This window comes from Narcine bancroftii, chromosome 8, assembly GCF_036971445.1.
Source record: "Narcine bancroftii isolate sNarBan1 chromosome 8, sNarBan1.hap1, whole genome shotgun sequence".
NCBI lineage: Eukaryota > Metazoa > Chordata > Chondrichthyes > Torpediniformes > Narcinidae > Narcine > Narcine bancroftii.
In genome coordinates, this window is record NC_091476.1 from 61672762 (window position 1) to 61694388 (window position 21627).

Here is a 21627-nt window from a genome sequence, read left to right on the forward strand (position 1 = left end):
GGCCAAATGGCCTGTTTTCTGTGTTGTCTTTCATGGCTCTATAGGTTGAACAAGATTTCAATGCAGTTCCCACCCCCAACCCCTTCAATCAAAATGGCATGGGAAGGCATCGGGGGGTGGAGCATAGGCCCATAGGCATGAGGACACAGGTTGACGTGGGTTGGAGGGCACTAGAGAAAAGAACTGGGAAGTGATAGGAGAGCAACACTTCACTGCAGGGGTCGTCTGCTGCATCTGGTGCTCCCGTTGTGGCCTCCTCTACGTCGGGGAGACTGGACGTCGTTGTGCACCCCGGCTCTGTCCACTGCCACAGCAAGGACCTCCCAGTGGCCACCCACTTCAAATCTACACCCTGTTCTCACACTAACATGTCTGTCAAACCAAGGCCACTTGTAAATTAGAGGAATAACATCCCATTTTCCTTCTAACCAGTCAGCATTAACATCGACTTCTCCGGTTTCTGTTTGAGTCCTTGTCCGTCTGCTGCCTTTCCACCAGCTCCCCACCCCCTTCCCTCTCCATTCTGAGAGCTACACTCTCCCCACCCATCACTGCTCAGCATCTTTCTCTTCTGCCCTCCCACCTGTATCAAACAAATGACATGTTACCTGTTGGCCTGTACATCTCCCCCACTCCTCTCCTCCCCCTGCCCCTTTCTTCCTCTTCTCTTCTCCCCTTGCCCCGTCCATCCACCTTTCCTCTCTGCCACTTCCTCTCATCTCTCCCTTCCCTGCACCTTCCTCCCTCCTCCCCTGCCCATTTCTCCCTCCTCCCCTCCCCTGCCCCTTCCTTCCTCCTCTCCTCTCTTCCCCTGCCTCCCCTCCGCTTGCTCCCCCCTCCCCTCCCTCCTCTCCTCCACTCCCCTTCTTCCCTCCTCCTCTCCTCCCCTGCCCCTTCCTCCCTGCCCTTCCTCCTCTCCCCTTCCTCCCTCCACTCCTCCCCTCCCCTTCCTCCCCTCCCCTTCCTCCCTCCCCTCCTCTCTTTCCCACACACCATTTCATTCAGACGCCTGCCTATTTTTGCTTGGACCTTGACAAAGGCCCCAGGCACAAATCATTGCTAATTTATCTTTGCTACATAAAGAATGCTGCGTGTATGGGAGCAGGAAGTGAACCCCCACTCCTCCCCTCTGCTGTCTCAAATTCCCACCCCTCACCCCCATCTCCCCCTCCAGGATGGAGAGACAAGGTGGCCGCTGGAACTTGCCACACCAAAAGATATTGCTGTTCTACCAGAACCGCTGATTCCCCTGCCGATGGCAGCACTGGCGAGGAAGGGCTCCAGGCGGGGGTCTGATACCATAGCGGAAGTGAGGGCAGAAGACTCGGCTTGTGCCTCACTGAACACCCTGATGTGCCCAGCACAGGGAACTCCAGGTATGTCACACCTCGGGGTAATCCAATGCATGATGAGGGGATGTAATTTGGTGAGACTGGGGTGGGAGGGGTGTTTGGAGTGTCTGGGTGAGATGGGGGTGGGGGAGTTTGGTGTGTCTGGGTGAGATGGGGGTAGAAGGGGGGCTGATTTGGTGTGTCTGGGTGAGACGGGTGGGATGGGTGGATGATTTGGAGTGTCTGGGTGAGGGGAGTGGTTTGGTGTATCTGGGTGAGACAAGGCCAGGTAGGAGAGGGCAATTCCAGTTACTGCGCTCCACGAGAGATATCGTTGAGCTGGAGAAGGTGCAGAGAAGATTGCCGAGGAAGTTGCTGGGACTCAAGAGGCCTGAGCTACAGGGAGAGGTTGACCAGGCTGGGGTTTTATTCCTTGGAGCGTAGGAGGATGAGGGACGATCTCACAGAGGTGGACAACATCGTGAGAGGTAGCGATCGGGAAAACACAAAGTCTGTTGCCCAGAGTCAGGAAATCAGTAACGAGAGGACATGGGTTTCAGGTGATGGGGGAAGAGATTTAACAGGATTATTTTATTGTCATGTAATAAAAGAGAAAATGTGATATTACACAAAATTTCCATTTGTTTGCTGTGGCAATGATTTGTTATCAGCAGAAATTACTCGGTGTCCCTTACAGTCAGAGAAAGAGAAACTAAAGTTCCCTCAGAGACACCGAGTGCCCATGGATTCACCCCCAGCGCTTCCTCGGCACACCCCCGCAGTGCTCCCTCCACCCCCCCAGCACTCCTGCAGCCCCACCCAGCGCTCCTGCAGCTTCCCCCCCCCCCCTACCCAGCGCTCCTGCAGCTTCCCCCCCCCCACCCAGCACTCCTGGAGCCCCACCCCCAGCTTTCAGTACAAGCCAGCAGCAACCTGAGCTCCAGATCCAAACGTCCGACACGACCATAAAGCCTCCAGCACCCTCACGCAGTCTGGTTCTGATAATGGCGCCCCTTTAGCCAAACACAACCTGAGGGCTCACGTATTTTGCACAGGGGGGGGGTGGATGGATGGAACGGGCTGCTGGATAAAGTGGTTGAGACAACTATTCTTGCAACATCCAAGAAACCTTTGGACGGATTCTTGGAAAAGTTAGGTGTAGAGACCAAACACAAACAGGTGGATCCAAGGGCTCTTTCACAGTGCACAATGATCCCTATGGGATGGGCGGTGGGCCCAGAGTTGCATGAGCAGGAATCACTGTGCATCGTGGGATGGGCACACCGGATCACCAGCTCCCCATCGTGTGACGGGCAGAATGGTACTCCGGATCGCCAGCTCCCCACTGTGGGACGGGCAATGTGGTTCCCCGAATCGCCAGCTCACGACTGTGGGATTGGCAGTCTTATACCTCGGTTCGCCAACTCCACATCTTGGGATGGGCAGTGTGGTACTCTGGATCAACAGCGACCCACCGAGGGACGGGCAGTGTGGTTCCCCAGATAGTCAGCTCCCCACCGTGGGACGGGCAGTGTGGTACTTTGGATCGCCAACTCCACATTTTGGGATGGGCAGTGTGGTGCCCGGGATCGCCAGCTCTCCAATATGTGACAGGCAGTGGTAATCTGAATCGCCAGCTCCCCACCGTGGGACAGGCAATGTGGTACTCCAGATCAGCAGCTCCCCACCGTGGGATGGGCAGTGTAGTTCCCCGGATCGCCAGTTCCCCACAGTGTGATGAGCAGTGTGGTACTCCGGATCGACAGCTCCCCACCGTGGGATGGGCTGTATGGTACTCCAGATCGCCAGATCCCCACCGTGGGATGGGCAGTGTGGTTCCCCTGAACACCAGCTCACCATCGTGTGACAGGCAGTCTGGTTACCCAGATCGCCAGCTCTCCACCGTTACATGGGCAGTGTGGTAATCCGGATTGCCAGCTCCCCAGCGTGGGACAGTCATTGTCGTACTCCGGATATCCAGCTCCCCATCGTGTGATGGCTAGTGTGGTACTCTGTATCGCCATTACCGTGGGATGGGTAGTGTGGAAGTCCAGATGTCCAGTTCCCCAGCTGGACGAGCAGTGTGGTTCCCCAGATCGCCAGCTCCATCATGTGACGGGCAGTGTGGTAATCTGAATCGCCAGCTCCCCACCGTGGGACAGGCAGTGTGGTACTCCAGATCGGCAGCTCACCATCATGTGACAGGCAGTCTGGTTCCCCGGATCGCCAGCTCCCCACCGTTATATGGGCAGTGTAGTATTCTGGATCACCAGCTCCCCAGCCTGGGACGGGCATTGTCGTACTCCGGATATCCAGCTCCCCATTGTGTGATGGGCAGTCTGGTACTCTGGATTGCCAGTACCGTGGGATGGGTAGTGTGGTAGTCCAGATTGGCAGCTCCCCAAGGTGGGTCAGGCAGTGTGGTTCCCCAGATCGCCAGCTCCCCATGGTTACATGGGCAGTGTGGTAATCTGGGTCGCCAGCTCCCCATCGTGTTACGGGCAGTCTGATTCCCCGGATCACCATTTCACCATAGTGTGACAGGCAGTCTGATTCTGCGGATCACCATTTCACCATAGTGTGACAGGCAGTCTTGTTCCCCAGATCGCCAGCTCCCCACCATGGTACGGGCAGTATGGTACTCTGGATCGCCAGCTCCACACCGTGTGATGGGCAGTCTGCTACTCCAGATTGCCAGCTCCCCAGTGTGGGATGGGCATTGTCATATTCCAGATATCCAGCTCCCCATCGTGTGATGGGCAGTCTGGTACTCTGGATTTCCATCACCGTGGGATGGGTAGTGTGGTAGTTCAGATGGCCAGCTCCCCAGCTTTGGTCGAGCAGTGTGGTACTCTGGATCGATAGCTCCCCATTGTGTAACGGGCAGTCTGGTTTCCCGCATTGCAAGCGCCCCACCGTGTGACGGGCAGTGTGGTAATCCAGATCGCCAGCTCCCCACCATAGTACGGGCAGTGTGGTCATCTGGATCGCCAGCTCCCCACTGTGGGTCGTGCAGTGTGTACTCCGAATCGGCAGCTCCCCACCGTGTGATGGGCAGTCTGGTACTCCAGATTCCCAGCTCCCCAGCGTGGGACGGGCATTGTCGTACTCTGTATATCCAGCTCCCCATCGTGTGATGGGCAGTGTGGTACTCTGTATCGCCATTACCGTGGGATGGGTAGTGTGGTAGTCCAGATTGCCAGCTCCCAGCTTTGGACGAGCAGTGTGGTTCGCTGGATCGCCTGCTCCCCATCGTGTTATGGGCAGTATGGTAATCTGGGTCGCCAGCTTCCCATCGTGTTACGGGCAGTGTGGTTCCCCCGGATCGCCTGCTCCCCATCGTGTGACGGGCAGAATGGTACTCTGGATCACCAGCTCCCCACTGTGGGACGGGCAGTGTGGTTCCCCGGATTGCCAGCTGCTGACCGTGTGCTTGGTAGTGTGGTACCCCAGATCGTCAGCTCGCCACCGTGGGACGGGCAGTGTGGTGCTTCAGATCGCCAGCTCCACATCGTGTGACGGGCAGTCTGGTACTCCAGATTGCCAGCTCCCCATCGTGTGATGGGCAGTGTGGTACTCGGATCGCAATCACCGTGGGATGGGTAGTATGGTAGTCCAGATTGCCAGCTCCCCAACATGGGATGAGCAGTGTGGTTCGCCACCATGGGACAGGCAGTGTGGTGCTCCAGATCTCCTGCTCCCCATCGTGTGACGGGCAGTGTGGTTCTCGGATCGCCAGCTCCCCATCGTGTGATTTGCAATGTGGTTCCCCGGATCACCTGCTCCCCATCGTGTGGCGGGCAGAATGGTACTCCGGATCGCCAGCTCCCCACTGTGGGACGGTCAATGTGGTTCCCCAGATTGCCAGCAACCCACCATGTGATGGGCAGTGTGTCCTCCGGATTGACAGCTCCCCACCCTGTGATGGGGAGTCTGGTACTCCAGATTACCAACTCCCCAGCGTGGGATAGGCATTGTCGTACTCCGGATATCCAGCTCCCCATCATGTGATGGGCAGTCTGGTACTCTGGATTGCCAGCACCGTGGGATGGGTAGTGTGGTAGTCCAGATTGCCAGCTCCCCAGGGTGGGACGAGCAGTGTGGTTCCCCGGATCGCCAGTTCCCCACTGTTACACGGGCAGTGTGGTAATCTGGATCGCCAGCTCCCCATCGTGGGATGAGCAGTGTGGTTCCCCGGATCGCCAGTTCCTGACTGTTACACGGGCAGTGTGGTTATCTGTATCGCCAGCTCCCAATCATGGGATGGGCAGTGTGGTTCCCCGGATTGCCAGCTCCCCAGTTTTTGGGAGGCACTGCCCAGCCCCCTCTCCCTCACCTCCATTCCCAAACCCTTGTTCTGCCTCACTCAGCATTTTTCTCCCTTGTGTGACAGATGAACTGGACGCCATCTTGACGTCAGAGGAAGAGGCGTGCATTCGGTTTCACCCTGCGGGCGAGGCGGATGACGAAGAAAGGGATCTCCAGTCCAGATCCTCCCTACCTGCCAGCGACCTGGCTCTCTTTGACCCCTGTGCCAAGGAAGGTGAGTGAATCTCCACACCCCTCCTCACGCACAAGGGTCGCCTGAAACCATAGAGAGTAGCGATTGCAGCTCAGACCATTCCCCCCTCCATCGACTCCACCTCTCCTCCCCATTGCCTCAGAAAACCAGCATCCCTTGCCCCTCCACCTCTGCTCCCATGGGAAGAAGACTCATGTGCATGGGGTATACAAAGTTATGAGTGGTGTCGATGGAATAAATGCAAGCAGGCACTCCCCACTTCGCATCTGGTGCTGTCTTCCGGTTTCCTTCCACCCTTCAAAAATTGTACGGTGTGGTGGGGGGGGGTGGGTTTCTAGGTTAATTGGGTGTAATTGCTGCATGTCTTAATTTAAAATCTGTACAAAGTGAAGGGAGTAAAATTTAGGAGAGATATCAGGTGTATGGTTTTTTTTACACATAGAATTTTACACATTGCCAGGGATGATGGTGGAGGCTGGTAGCACAGGGGCAGTTAAGAGACTCTTAGACAGGCACGTAGGTGAAAGAAAAATTGAGGATTAAGAGGTGGGGAAGGTTTTGGATTTTTTTAGGTTTGACCGGCACAACATCATGGGTCATAGGGCCTGTACTATGCTGTAATGTTCTACGTACCTCAATGTACCCCTCCTCCCCATAACCTGTTCCTTGTGTTACAACCTCGATCAGCAGCAATAGAAATTCATCAAGGCAATGGTATCTTTAAAATAATAGTTTTTATTAATTACAATAATATAAATTCTTACTTAACTCTAAATTTAAACCCACTATGTGCAAATGTGTGTATATGTATGTGTGGTAAATCATTACAGTTCATGCATAATTCTGAAGAGACGTTCTTAGAAATCTGTTGTGTTGAAACTCAAGAATCTTTAAATTGCTGTTCATCAGTTCTCAAGCTCACAAATTCTTTGTAGATTTGTTTTCGGAGAAATGTTTCATACAAATGACTTTCCACAAATCCTCCTCTTGTGCACGGAGATTTCGGAATTTGTGTTTCACACGATGTTTACACAGACTCAGGCACGGGTCTGACGAAGTAACCATCAAAATGGATATGATACAGAAACAAGAATGATCTTGTTTTCATTTATCCAGAATTGGGTCAGTCACAAGTGGCTATTACAATAGCCACAGCATCATTGATCTCCCTGGACAAGGAGAAGCAGCAACTGTGTCCATCTTACAGAATTATACTACATTTCTGACTTCAGATGAATCTCTTGCAATATTAGAGTGTAAAAATCACATGACATGACATCACTGTTGGCTTTGGTTTCAAGTTTCAAATGCCCTACTGCTTGTTTTTACAAGTTATCAAACAAATGCCTGCTTGTTTGACCAAGTGTCTTCCCTAAGTGTTTGAAATTCCAACTTCTCCAAAAGGTAACAAAAAGATGCACCTGGGCTGTCTGCTCAGACCAACCAGCAGAATGGAGGTGTATGTGTACAAAGGTGCTTCTGAGAAAACATCTGTTGTTCTGGACATTTCACTTCTGCTTCATTACTTTGAAAGAAGAGCCACTTTGTCCCAAGAAAACCTCTCTTATCTGTTAACCCAAATGTGTGATAGGTCTCTGGGTGTCTTTCCCCTGTTTCCATATAACCATATAACAATTACAGTATGGAAACTGGCCATATCGGCCCTTCTGGTCCGCACCAATTGAAGTGGAATTCCTCTAGTTCCACCTACCCACTCCCTGCCCATTATCCTCCAATGTAGTACCTCCATGTACTCATCCAACCTCCTCTTAAATGACAAAATTGACCCTGCTGCAACTACCTCTTCCGGAAGGTCATTCCACTCAGCCACCCCTCTAAGTGAAGAAGCTTCCCCTTCTGTTACTTCTCAAGTTTTGCCCCCTAACCCTTATGCCCCCTCATTCCAATCTCTCCTACCCTCAAGGGGAAAGAGCCTATTCACATCTACTCTGTATATTCCCCTCATAATTTTAAATACCTCTATTAAATCCCCCCTCAACCTTCTATGCTCCAATGAATAAAGTCCCAGTCTACTCAATCTTTCTCTGTATTCTAGATAATGCAATCCAGGCAACATTTTAGTAAATCTTTTCTGCACCCTCTCTACCTTATTGATATCCTTAATATAATTTGGGGACCAGAAATGCACACAATATTCCAAACAATGCCTTAAACAGTCTCAACATCACCTCCCAGCTCCTATATTCTATGCTCTGACTTATAAACGGCAGCATACCAAAAGCCTTCTTCACTACACCCTATCTACATGGGAATCCACCTTCAAGGAACACTGAACCGTTATTCCAAGATCCCTCTGTTCTTCTGCATTCCTCAATGCCTTCCCCTTCACGGCATACGTCCTATTTTGGTTATTCCAAACCCAAAAAATCCCTTTACTAAAAATAATTTATTTTACAGATACACAATCCTTTATCCGGACATCTAAAATCTTGAAAGCTCCAAAATCTGGCAAGTGGGGAGAGAGACGGCAGCGCGAGTCGGGCGGGTGAGAGACTGGTAGCATGTCGGGTGGGTGAGGGGGGCAGACCGGCAGCACGAGTCGGGCGAGCAAGAGACTGACAGCACGAATCAGGTGGGTGAGAGACAACAGCGTGAGTCGGGCGGGCGAGAAACGAAAGCGCGAGTTGGGCGGGTGAGAGACCGGAAGCGCGAGGCGGTGGGGGAGACGGGCAGGCAAGAGACTGGCAGCATGTCGGGTGGGTGAGAGACCGGCAGCGCGAGTCAGGCAGGTGAGGTGGGGGGGATACCGGCAGCGAGTCAGGTGAGGGGGGGACTGGAAGGGGGTGGGGGTGGATACAGCAGCACAATTCGGGTGGGCTTAAATCGAGCTTTCCGAAATCCGGAAAAATCAGAAATTCGGAACACACTGTCCTGCAAGGGTACCGGATAAAGGATTGTATTCCTGTATTAACTTAAATATTACTAATTACACCTTCAGTCCATTATTATCCACAGATAAAATATTTGTTCCTCAAGCACCATAAGCCATTTTATTATTTTAACTCTCCTTCCAGCAAATAGGAAAGGGTACAGGAGATTCACCAGAATGTTTTTTTTTAATTTAGATGTACAGCACAGTAATGGGCCCTTCCGGCCCACAAGCCCGTGCCACCCAGATACACCAACCCACCAACGTTTATCGAGAGTGGGAGGAAACCCAGAGAGCCACGGGAAGAACATGCACACTCCTTGGATTGGATCCTGGGTTTCTGGTGCTGTAATTAGAGCTGTGCTAACCGTGCCTCCTGGTTGTTGGGCCTCAGGGGGCAGGGGGAGCGGGGCGCTTGGGTTATCAGGAGAGATTGGACAGGCTGGACTTTCATTCCCTGGAGCGTCGCAGGCTGAGCAATGACCTACAACAGTGGTTTTCAAACTCTTTCCACTCATCTATCCCTCTCCCATCAGGGCTCTGTGATTAATAAGGGATTATTAGGTGGGGTGTGGGTGGGAAGGGAAGGTTGAGAATCACTGCTCTAGACCTGATTGTTACTGAAATATTTGGCTTGAGAAAAATTATAATTGGCCCATTTCCTTTTGAGTTCTGAAACCCTGCACATAACGAGTCCATGAGGGACAATTAAAACAGTGGCTTTCAAACTTTTTCTTCCCATTCACAGACCACCTTAAGCAACCCCTTACTAACCACAGAGCTCCGATGGCCAAGGGAATACTTAAAGTGAAAAGAAAAAGGTTGAAAACGACTGTTATGGAAGCTTGAGTGTGGCTAAAGTGAATGCCCAGAGTCTTCTTCCCAGGGTAGATGCAGAGGGCATGGGTTTTAATTTTTATTCTTGTACCTTTGTGTTTTGTGCGTTTTTTTTCAACTTTTCCGGAGAGGGCTGGAATTCCCTGACCGGCCACTACTCCATCACGTGACTCCTCCAGGGCATGGGTTTAAGGCGGGAGGGGTTTAAGGTTAAAGAGGGACCTGAGGGGTAACGTTTTCAGTTAAAGGGTGGTCCATGTCTGGAATGAGCTGCCGGATGAATTTGTGGCATTGGCATGATTACAATGCACAAGGTATTTGGACTGATATATAGAATCACAGGACACGACAGCACAGAAATCAGGCCATTCGGTCCTTCTGTTGACAGGAGATGGAGATTCTTTTATTGTCATGCAATAAATCAAAAATTTCCTTTAGTCTACTGTAAGATTCCCCATTTGCCCGGAGCCTCTTACACCAGAGAAAGAGAAGCAAAAGAGAGCCACCCCCCCCCCCCCCCATGTCACTGAGTGTCCATGGATTCGCCTCTGCAGCTGCACAGACTCCAGTAACCATCGGCGAGCTGAGCTCCAGATCTCAACCTCTGACATGATCAGGAAGCCTCCAGTTCCCATACCTGGTATCCCTTTCATCCAGTCTCCAGCAGTCCGCAGGCTGGTGTGGCTCCCTTAACCGCAGACCCCTGCAGCCTTCGTGGGTTCCTTCCCTCGAGTCGCCGTCAGCCACAGAACTCCTCACTGGTCCACCGCCATGGTCACCGTTCCCTGGGGTCTCCTCTGCTTCTCCTTCTCAAACGGGGGGGGTGGGGGGGTATTTCCCCATTTTCTGGTGCCCTGCTTCCCCAGAGTCTGCAAACCTCCTCCCCCCATGGGTGCTGCTGGACACGGACGCCGCCATCTCTGGTTCAGACCCCGCAGTCGTGGGATTTTAAAATAAAACTCCTTTAGCAGTCAGTAAAAAGCCTGTACAGAGCTGATGGCACTTGAATGCCTTCCTCTGTGGGTCCACATCAGTGCCAGCAGTGCTGCCATTTTGTTTTGATGCAGGCAAATGCTGCCTTGGTTGGCCCGGTCAGGCTGGGCGAAGGGGGTTGTTTCATGTTCCCAATAACTCTCAAGGAGATGCAGTTTCCCCTATTGAAGATCGAGGTGAGAAATTTCTTCTGCAAGTGTGATGAGTCTCTGGAACTCACCACCCCCAGGCAGCGGTGGTTAGGGTCACGAGTGAAGGGGTGGGGGAGGTGGTTATTAGGAGCAAGCAGGGCAAAGGTGAGGCGGCATCTCAACTTATAAATGGCAAGGCAGGTACAAGAGGTGAAATTGCTGAAGACCCTGTTCCAATGTGTCCATTCTGTCCACATTGCCTTCCTGAACTAGTCCCGCTTGCCTGCGTGTGGCCCATATCCCCCGAAACCTCCCCTGTCTGTCCACATGTCCCTGCCCTTACCGCTTCCTCTGACAGCTAGATCCATACACCCTCGATGTGGGAAGATCATCTCCCCATGATGACCGGGGGCCACACGGTGCAACAGCACAGTTCGCGGCTCCGGAGACCTGAATTTCTTTCCGACGTTAGGTCAGTCAAACTTGTTGCAGGTCCCATTGGCGGACATCAGGCCTGGTAGTTTGCCCTGTCATCGGGTGTTAGGCAGACACGTTGCCAGGTAGTTTGCCCCGTCACTGTGTGTCAGTCAGACACATCGCTGGGCAATAGGACCCATCACCGGGCAATAGGCAGACACATCTCCGGACAGCAGGCAGACATGTTGCTGGGCATCAGGCAGACACCTTGTCAGGCAGCAGTACCTGTTACTGGGTGTCAGGTAGACATGTTGCCAGACAGTAGGCCCCGTTACTGGGCATCAAGCAGACACGTCATCGGGCATCAGGCAGATGTGTTTCCAGGCAGGCTCCATTACCAGGCGTCAAGCCAACACGTCACCATGCAGCAGGCCCCATTACTGGGCATCAAGCAGACACGTCGGGCAGCAGTACCTGTTAACAGGTGTCAAGCAGACAGGTTGCCAGGCAGCAGGCTTTGTTCCTGGGTCAGACACATCACCGGGTAGTTGGCCTTGTTGCCAGGCATGAGGTAGACACTTTTCCGGACGGCAGGCAGACATTATGCTGGGCAGCAGGCCCAGTTACCAGGCATCAGGCTGATACATTGATGGACAGTAGGCCCCGTTACTGGGCATCAAGCAGAGACGTTGTCGGGCAGCAATACCTGTTACTGGGTGTCAAGCAGACACGTTGACAGGCAGCAGGCCTTATTCCTGGATCAGACACATCACTGGGTAGTAGGCCTTGTTGCTGGGCATCAGGTAGACACGTTGCCGGACAGCAGGCAGACATGTTGCTGGGCAGCAGGCCCCGTTACCAGGCATCAGGCTGATACATTGATGGACAGTAGGCCCTGTAACTGGGCATCAAGCAGACACCTTGATGAGCATTGGGTCCCCTCATTGAATGATGTTGCTTCTCTTGCAGACACCATGCCAGAGGCTACCCGACAGAGTAACCTGGAGGCCCTGATCATCCCTGGGAGCCAGGAGGAGGAGTGGAGTGCCACCAAGGACCTGGAAGGCCGTCTGGCCACCCTGAGGGTGTGGCGAGATACTGAAGCTCCACCAGTCGACGGGGGGCCGGACCCCGCCGACTACCTGAGTGCGGCAGCCCAGTACATCAAGGAGGCGCTGGAGCAAGAGGCGTGCCGGCAGTACAACCCAGCCTTCTGCTGCTACCTCGACGGTGTGGACGTCCTGCTGAGAGGCCTCCAAGGTTAGGCTCTGATCCCCCCGACCCTCGAGAGGGGCAAGGATTGACTAAAGGGTCCAACAGACAAACCCCCCCCCCCCCCCCCTTCCAGCTCAGGTAGCTCGTTCCACACCCCCACTGGCCTCTGGGTGAAGAAAGTCATGGTAATGTTAAAATTCAGAGGCACAGCACATGAACAGGCTCTTCCGGCCTACAAACTGTACACAGCGTATACTGGTCAATAGTCAGTAAGGCAGGTTATTACGCTCTTGGCCTCCTGGGTTTGAAACTTCATGGATCAAATGGCCTTATTCTGCTGCATGCCTCATGGTACATGGCCCTCACAGACAACGAACCTGCTATATAGTGCTACATTCACCATGCCACCTTTTGCTTCAGGAGAGGATAGCGGGTTGGGAGGGGCTGATGGAGATATTCCCTTTTACGCGGGGCATTGGGTGGGGCTGCCATGGTTTTCCTTCAAAAGATCGGATTGCTGGTACAAAGGTCACCTGGAGTATCGGGAGGGACTGGCAGGCAATTGGGAGCTGGGGGGGGAGGAAGGCTTTGGGGTAGGCTAGTGACTGGAGGGTTGTCTTCCCTTGTCAGGGGAGCTGAGTACAGAGAAGCAAGAAGCCATTAAGAAGAGAACCGCGGAGTATGTGAAACGAGCTGAATCCATCTTCACTCTCCACCTCAAGGACATGTGGAAGAAGGATGCACCTCCACCCTCAGTGAGTGTGTGTCCGCAGGGGAAGAGCATCTCCCCCCTCCAACCTGTTCTGGGAGTGGATGACGGATCAATGTGATGGGGCTTCACTCTGTGTCTGACCCCGGGAGTGTGTGATGGGACGGTGCGGAGGGAGCTTCACTCTGTGTCTGACCCCGGGAGTGTGTGATGGGACGGTGCGGAGGGAGCTTCACTCTGTGTCTGACCCCGGGAGTGTGTGATAGGACAGTGTGGAGGGTGCATCTCTCTGTGTCTGACCCTGGGAGTGTGTGATGTGATTGTGTGTAGGGATCTTCACTATGTGTCTGACCCTGGGAGTATGTGATGGGACAGTGCAGAAGGAGCTTCACTATTGGTCTGACCCCAGGACTGTGTGATAGGATGGTGTGGAGGGAGCTTCACTCTGTGTCTGACCCCAGGAGTTTGTGATGGAATGGTGAGGAGGGAGCTTCACTTTGTGTCTGACCCCAGGAGTGAGTAATGGGATGGCGTGGAGGGAGCTTCACTGTGTCCTACCCCAGGAGTGTGTGACATGATGGGGTGATCCCTGTGCAGGGGGAGCTGGGACAGCTCGAGCTGAGGGAGGTGACTGACCACTGACTCATCCTCATGTGGGGAGTACAAGCTATGACACTGAGTCCTGCTCACCTCCTTCCCTTCCAGTGACGGTGGAACGATCTTTGACGCCGAGCCAGAACCAAAGACACCTCCCTTCTCCGGGACACAGTAACGAGGAGTTCACCTGCCACACCAGAGATTCCAATCCCGTAGCCTCGAAACCTGTCCAAGTACATCTCAGCAAGAACAGGGCACCCCGAACAGCCGATTCTGTGCTTGACGGGCTAGGTCAGAAGGACATCCCCGACCCCCTCCACACGCTGCAGAGATGGAAAAGACACTCAGCTGTGCCAGGGATGTGGGGCTGGGGTGAGAGTTTCACCTCCACCGCCCCGTTTCGCTGTGGCAGATGGTCATGGTGTTGTGGGGTGAGTTCGGTCCTCCTTCCATCCCTGACTCCACTGGGATGTGGTAATGGGGGTAATCAGGACCCCACCCCCCACCCCCACCCTGGAGGTAGGTGTGGGATCCTCCCACCACCAGGGACGAATGTGGCGACCCCGCCCCCACCATCAGGGATGGATGTGGGGACATCCCCCCACCAGGGACGGATCTGGGAACCCACCTCCCACCACCACCAGTGAAAGATGTGGGACCGTTCCTGTGTGCTGACCATGCCCCCCACCCTCTCGTGTTTTACACAGCAGGATCTCACAGCGGAGTGGCCGTGACTCTATTGGAGGGATGAACCCTGTTCTCGGTCTGTGACCCCTCCTGACAGGGGTTTGGGGATGTCCCATCACAGAGGCTCCTCCAGCAGCTGCCCCAGTTCTGCCTTGTCTCCTCCCACCCAGGAAGGGAGCGCGCACTCCCCACCACCCCGGCCCTGGGGCACTACGCCACATAAGAACAGGCTGCACCCATCTTCCCCATCCCTTGCTCGCCCCTCTCCTTTGTCAACAGCCCATCCTTTTCCCTCCTCACAGCAACCACCCCACTGTTGGCCCAGTTGTAGTGAGCACTACCCTGGGTCACCCCGTTACCCCACCGCCCCCGAACACGGAGGTACTACCTGCCCTTCCTTGCAGCCATTTCGAACACTCTCTTGCCTTAACGCTCAAATGAGTCACCAGGCTTTTATTTTGTGATATTGTCAGCCCCTGGTTTGATTGTGAATTGACTCCAATTCTGTTTATGAAGGGGCTTCCAAACACCATGGGCTCTGCTGGCACATCCAGTAGATTTTGTCCCCCAACTCGTTTTTCCCACCACTCCCTGCCTGATCCTACTGTTGCCCACCAATAAACCAGCGGCCGACTAACCCACCCACCTTGCAGGGTCATGGCAGGGAATCGGGAGATGGGTGGAGAAGCCACGGGGAGAGTGTACAAACTGCACGAAGACAGATACACTCCAATGTACATACCCGCACACGTAGAAAGAGCGGGGTAGAAAGGCAGGGATTCAAGATTCTTTCATTGTCACGCAATAAAACAAAAAACATAACACAAAATTTCCTTTAGTCTACCATAAGACAGAGACACCGTGAGCATTGCCTGGTGCCCCTAACACTAGGGTAAAGAGTAGAACAGAGTCCCTTCACAAACACTGAGTGTCCGTGGATTCGATCCATCGGCTGCCCGAGCTCCAGATCCAAGCCTCCAAGTGTCCGTGGCTAAAGAGATGGTGCAGGGGGCAAGGGATAAGATTTCTGGATCATTGGGATCTCTTCTGGGGAAGGTCGAACCTGTACAAGAGGGACGGACTCCACTTGAACTGGAGGGGGACCAATGTGCTGGCAAGCAGATTTGCTGGAGCTGTGGGGGAAGGTTTAAACTAGTTTGGCAGGGGGGTGGGGAACAGAGTGTGAGAACGGAGTCAAGGGAGCATGGCCACCTAGATAAGAATAAAACGATAACAAAGGTAGGATGGAGATTAGGGTAGAAGGTAGAAAAGAGAATGTATGTGAGGGTCATTCGCTGAATTGCATATATTTTAATGCAAGAAGCATAGTGAACAAGGTAGACAAGCTTAGAGCATGGACAGATACTTGGGGTCACAATATTGTGGCAATTAGTGAGACCTGGCTACAAGAGGGGCAGGACTGGCAACTTAATGTTACAGGATACATTTGTTTTAGATGTGATAGATCAGGGGGTAAAAAAGGGGGAGGAGTTGCTCTGCTTGTTAAGGAGGATATTACTGCTGTGAGGTGGCAAGATGGTATGGAGGGATCATCCAGTGAGGCTGTTTGGGTGGAACTGAGGGGTGAAGGAGACATAAGGTGTATTACAGACCACAAAATGGGTCAAAAAAACTAGAGGAACAAATGTGTAGAGAGATAACGTATATGTGTGAGAATCATAAGGTAGTGATCATGGGAGATTTTAACTTTGCTCACATTGATTGGGATACCCATACAGTTAGAGGGCTGGATGGGCTAGAGTTCGTTAAATGTGTTCAAGATTGTTTTCTGAATCAATTAGTAGAAGAACCGACTCGGGACAGTGTAATACTGGATCTCCTGTTAGGGAACGAGCTAGGTCAGGTATCAGACATTAATGTTGGAGATCCAATTGGGTCTAGTGATCATAATTCTGTTAGTTTTAAGGTAGTTTTATGGAGGAGCAAGGAGGGGCCTAAAGTTGAGGTTCTGGATTGGAGAAGAGCAAATTTCGAAGGAATAAGAAGGGATTTGGGGAGTATTGAGTGGGATAGGATATTTTCAGGTGAGGGTGTAAATGAGAAATGGAGGATATTCAAAAAAGAAATTTTGAGGGTACAGAGTAGTTATGTCCCAGTGAGGATCAAAGGAAAGGCTGGAAGTCATAGGGAGGCTTGGTTTTTGAGGAATATTGGAAATTTGGTTAGGAGAAAAAGGGAGGTGTACAAGAGATATAAAGAACAGAGAGCTGACAATTTGAAGGAGGACTACAAGGAGTGTAGAAGGAATCTTAAGAAAGAAATTAGAAAGGCAAAAAAAAAGGCATGAAGAGGCTTTGGCAGACAGAGTAAAAATAAATCCAAAGGGTTTCTATAAGTACATTAAAAGTAAAAGATTAGTGAGGGATAAAATTGGAACCCTTGTAGATAGTGAGGGTAGGCTGAGTGAGAAAGAGGAAATGGGGGAAACTTTGAATGATTTCTTTGCCTCGGTATTCACTAGGGAAAAAAATATTGAACCAGTTGAGGTAAAGAAAAATAGTGGGGAGGTAATGAAGCATATAAGGGTAACCGAGGAGGTAGTGATGGCTGTGTTGAAAAAGATAAAGGTGGATAAATCTCCGGGACCGGACAAAATATTCCCAAGGACACTCAGGGAGGCTAGTGGACAGAGAGTGGGACCATAAACAGAGATATTTAGGATGTCACTGGCCATGGGGGTAGTGCCAAAGGATTGGAGGGTGGCGCATGTGGTTCCGCTGTTTAAGAAAGGGTCTAAATGTAAACCTGGGAATTATAGGCCCGTGAGTCTGACGTCTGTGGTGGGCAAATTGATGGAAAGTGTTCTGAGGGATGGTATTTACAATTATTTGGAGGTACAGGGATTGCTAGGGAGTAATCAGCATGGTTTTGTCAGGGGAAGATCATTCTTGACAAACCTGATTGAGTTTTTCGAGGGGGTTACAAAAAAGGTTGATGAAGGGAAAGCTGTGGATGTTGTCTATTTAGACCTTTTGACAAAGTTCCCCACAGAAGGTTAGGAAAAAAGGTAGAGACATTAGGTATAAATGAGGAGGTAGTGAAATGGATTCAGCAATGGTTGGATGGGAGGTGTCAGAGAGTAGTGGTAGAAAATTGTTTGTCCAATTGGAGGCCAGTGACTAGTGGAGTTCCTCAAGGATCGGTCCTCGGTCCACTATTGTTTGTTATATAAACGATCTGGAAGTAGGGGTGGAGAATTGGATAAGCAAGTTTGCGGATGATACAAAGACTGGTGGTGTTGTGGACAGTGAGGAAGATTACTGTAGATTAAAAGGTGATTTAGGAAGGCTGGAGGTGTGGGCTGAGAAATGGTTGATGGAATTTAATGTGAGGTGTTACATTTTGGAAAGGCAAATCTAAATCGGTCATATGCATTAAATGGTAGGCTATTGAGATGCGCAGAGCAACAAAGGGATTTAGGAGTTGTGGTATATAGTACCCTCAAGGCTGATTCTCAGGTAGATGGTGTGGTGAAGAAGGCATTTGGAAAGTTGGCCTTCATAAATTAGAGTATTGAATTCAAGAGTAGGGAGTTTATGATGAAATTGTACAAGGCATTGGTGAGGCTAAATTTGGAGTACTGTGTACAGTTTTGGTCACCAAATTATAGGAAAGTTATAAACAAAATAGAGAGAGTGCAGAGAAGGTTCACAAGAATGTTGACAGGATTTCAAGGTTTGGGTTACAGGGAAAGGTTGTGCAGACTGGGGCTTTTTTCTCTGGAGCGTAGAAGATTGAGAGGGGACTTGATAGAGGTGTTTAAGATTTTAAAAGGGACAGACAGAGTAAATGTGGATAGGCTTTTTCAATTAAGAGTGGGGGAGATTCAAATTAGAGGGCATGGTTTAAGATTGAAGGGGGAAAATTATAAGGGGAACATGAGGGGAAATTTCTTTACGCAAAGGGTAGTGGGGATGTGGAATGAGCTTCCGACAGACGAGGTCGAGGCGGGATCATTGGTTACATTTAAGGAAAGACTAGATAGTTACATGGATAGGAGAGGACTGGAGGGGTATGGACCGGGTGCTGGTCAGTGGGACTAGGAGGGTGGGGATTTCTTACGGCATGGACTAGTAGGGCCGAACTGGCCTGTTCTGTGCTGTAAGTGGTTATATGACACAATCAGGAAGCCTTCAAGAGCCCTTCCTGCCGGCAGCCCCACGTGGGTCCCAGGCCTGCGACCCAGTGGACTGTCACGGGCTGCTAGTTATGGAGGCAAGGGGAAGCCTGCTGTGGGCATAATCGATGAGCTCACAGTTACACATCAGTAGCGGGGACAGCCCATCACAGAACATTTGGGCGGCACGGTTAGTGTGGCGGTCAGTGCAATGCCTTTACAGCACCAGAAACCTGGGTTCAAATCCTGCGCTGTCTGTAAGGAGTTTGTACGTTTTCCCCATGTCTGCGTAGGTTTTCCCTGGGGGCTATGGTTTCCTCCCACCCACCAAAACGTACTGGGGGTTGTAGGTCAGTTGGGTGTAAGTTGGGCGGTTTGGGATCGTGTGCCCGTGTGCTGTTTGTCTGCATTTTTAAAAAAAAATCACAGCACAGACCCTGTGGCCAACCTGTCTAAACTTACTCAACCTTCTAACCCTTCCCTCCCTCACACCCATAACCCTCTAGTTATCTTGCATCCATGAGCCTGTCTAAATGTCTTTTAAATGCCCCTCCTATTCCAGCCTTCTCCACCACCCCTGGCTAGGCAATCCAGGCACCCACCACCATCTGAGTAATAAACTCAACCCGACCCTCCCTCCCTCACTTTGTACCAATGTACCCTCGTGTTTGCTACTCCCACTCTGTCAACCTTGCTTCTTAAGGTGCATTCTCCAAACCCGGCAAATCTCTGCACCCTCTCCACACCTTCCACATCCTTCTGGTAGTGAGGCGACCAGAACTGAACACAATGATCCCAACGTGGTCTCTCTGGTTTTGTCGAGCTGCAGCTTTTAAACTCAACCCCATGGAACCTTACAGCTCGGAAAACAGGCCAAAGGATTGTTCTACCTAGTCCACTGGTTCTCAACCCTTTCCCCCACCCCCCCCCCCCAACTCACATACCACCTTAAGTAATCCCACAGAGCAGAGGATGCCATACATCCTGTGTGGTTGACACTTAGGTGGTACATGAGTTGTTTTCATAGACCAGCAACAATAGAAATTCACCAAGACAATGTTATTTTTAAAACATTTTTTTTAATTACTGATAATATAACATCTTAAATCTAAACTTAACCCCAACTATGTGTAAATGTGTAGATTACCCAAACCATTACAGGTTAGGCACACTTCTGGAATGTCGATTCCCAAATCTCAGCTTTAGAAATCCTGGTGTCTGAAAAAGTGCCATGAATTGAGTGAGCGTTTGCTCCTTGAATCAACCCCCCAAAGTGACCCTCACTAAAAAAACAGAAACTTGCAACAGAGGGGACCAAAAGGTTGAGAACCACTAGCCTCATCCCACTGACCAATTCCACATCCCTCCAATCCATGCACCTGTCCAAAGTTTTCTAAAGATGTGAGAATTGAGGCCTCATTCACCACTTCGGCCTCCTGTGAGGGAAGAGGGATGACGCGCACCTCAGCACAAGGACACCTGCCCTTTAGGGACTGAGGATAGCGTGAGCAGTTGCTGGGGGAAGGTTTGTGATCTGTGACCAGCCAATGCATCAGCTGGTGAGTCCTAGCCTCCAAACAATGGAATTAACACTCAATCATTCAGAGAACAAAAAAAAAAGCACAGATCAGCCATTCTCAATCTCTTCTGAGATGAATCCCCCCCCCACCCAGGACTCTGCTCAAAGTTTATGAGCCCCCTTCCCTGTGAAGCAGCCAAGCTTTGATTTCTTCCGTACCAACTGCATTAAAAATAATAATGTTCCATGAGATGCAAAAAAAATCTTTTTAAAAATTTTACATTCAGACATAGAGCACAGCAACAGGCCATTTCATTTCATGAGCCTATGCCACCCCTGGGGGCCCCCGTTGAGATTGGCTGGTCATAGGATGTGCTGGGTCTGTGGTTTCTCTTTACAGAGCAGTGGGTGCCTGGAGCTGGCTGCCAGGGTTAGTGGCAGAAGCTGGTCCAACAGCCGTGATGGAGCAGCTTCTCAATTGAATGTACCCCAAACCCCCGGTGTCCGGCGCCCATGGGAATTGGTAGATGCTGCAAAGTGAATTTGCCAGTTGTTTGAGATGGCGTGATTGGCAAACTAACCTGGGGATGCCTGTTTCAATCTTCCATGTTTTCCTGTCGGTTATTTGAATTCTAGATAACGGGGATTTTACTGTCTGGAACGGAGGGATATGAATCACATGCAGGCAGGAGAGGTGTTTTTCAAGACACGCCAGAGACTGCATGCACTGGCAGGGCGGCACGATCACAGTGCCAATGACCCTGCTTCGTCCACCTACAGTGAAGGGGTTTGTACGTTCTCTCCGTTTACCTCCCCTGATGCATGAGCAGGTTCATTGAGGGCCATGGGCCTGGCATTTGCTGCATCCAAATTTAAATTAGACATGCAGCATAGTAATAGGCCCTTTCGGCCTGTGCTGCCCATTAACCTACAACCCCACCCCAGATATGTTTTAAAGGGTGGGAGGAAACCAGAGCTCCCAATAGAAACCCATGCAGATCGGGGGGAACATACAAACTCACTACAGACAGCATGGGATTAAACAGAATGAGACCATTCCTTCATGGCTGATGCATTTTCCCTCTCCACCCCATAACCCTGCCTTCTTTCCATAACTTTTAACACTCTTACTCATCAAGAACTTCTTGACCCCTGAGCCATCTGTGTCAATGAATCCCAGATTCTCTGCCCTCCGGCTGAAGAGTCTGTGCATCCAGTCACACAAGAAACATTTCCTTTTGGTTTAATTTGGGCATTGTGCTCAGCATAGGCAGCTGGGCCAAAGGGACTTTTCCCTGTGCTGTTCTCGGTTCAAATAGAATTCCACTTTTGGCACCTGCGAGACATTATTGGGGCTGGGACGCTCATGGGGGCCAATGTCTTGAGTCTGGTGATGGGTGAGGAGTTTCACCCACTTGCAGATCGTGAACCCATAGCACACTGTTGTGGGAGGTGTCCCTCCCCAAACTTGGCTCATCATCTAGTGGAGTGGAACAAGGCAAGCCTGCAGATGCTGTGATTGTTGTCTCCAAACGTAAGTGCTGGGGATGCTCCACAGATCTCACAGCGTCTAGAAGAGGCAAAGATATAACAGGTTTTGGACCTGAGCAAAAGAGGGAGGGCAATTAAATAAAGGTGGTG

General features: G+C 51.3%; 1 protein-coding gene across 3 annotated transcripts in view; it reads left to right on the top strand.

Moving 5' to 3' along the window:
* snx15 (sorting nexin 15) overlaps positions 1 to 21627 on the top strand; it is a 174958-nt gene that overhangs the window by 125062 nt on the left and 28269 nt on the right. For all 3 annotated transcript variants that reach the window (XM_069893833.1, XM_069893832.1, XM_069893834.1), the window contains 4 exons: positions 1175 to 1376; positions 5725 to 5874; positions 12091 to 12381; positions 12967 to 13091. In XM_069893833.1, the coding sequence (XP_069749934.1) occupies positions 1175 to 1376; positions 5725 to 5874; positions 12091 to 12381; positions 12967 to 13091 (768 nt within the window). The remainder of the gene's footprint in view (positions 1 to 1174; positions 1377 to 5724; positions 5875 to 12090; positions 12382 to 12966; positions 13092 to 21627) is intronic.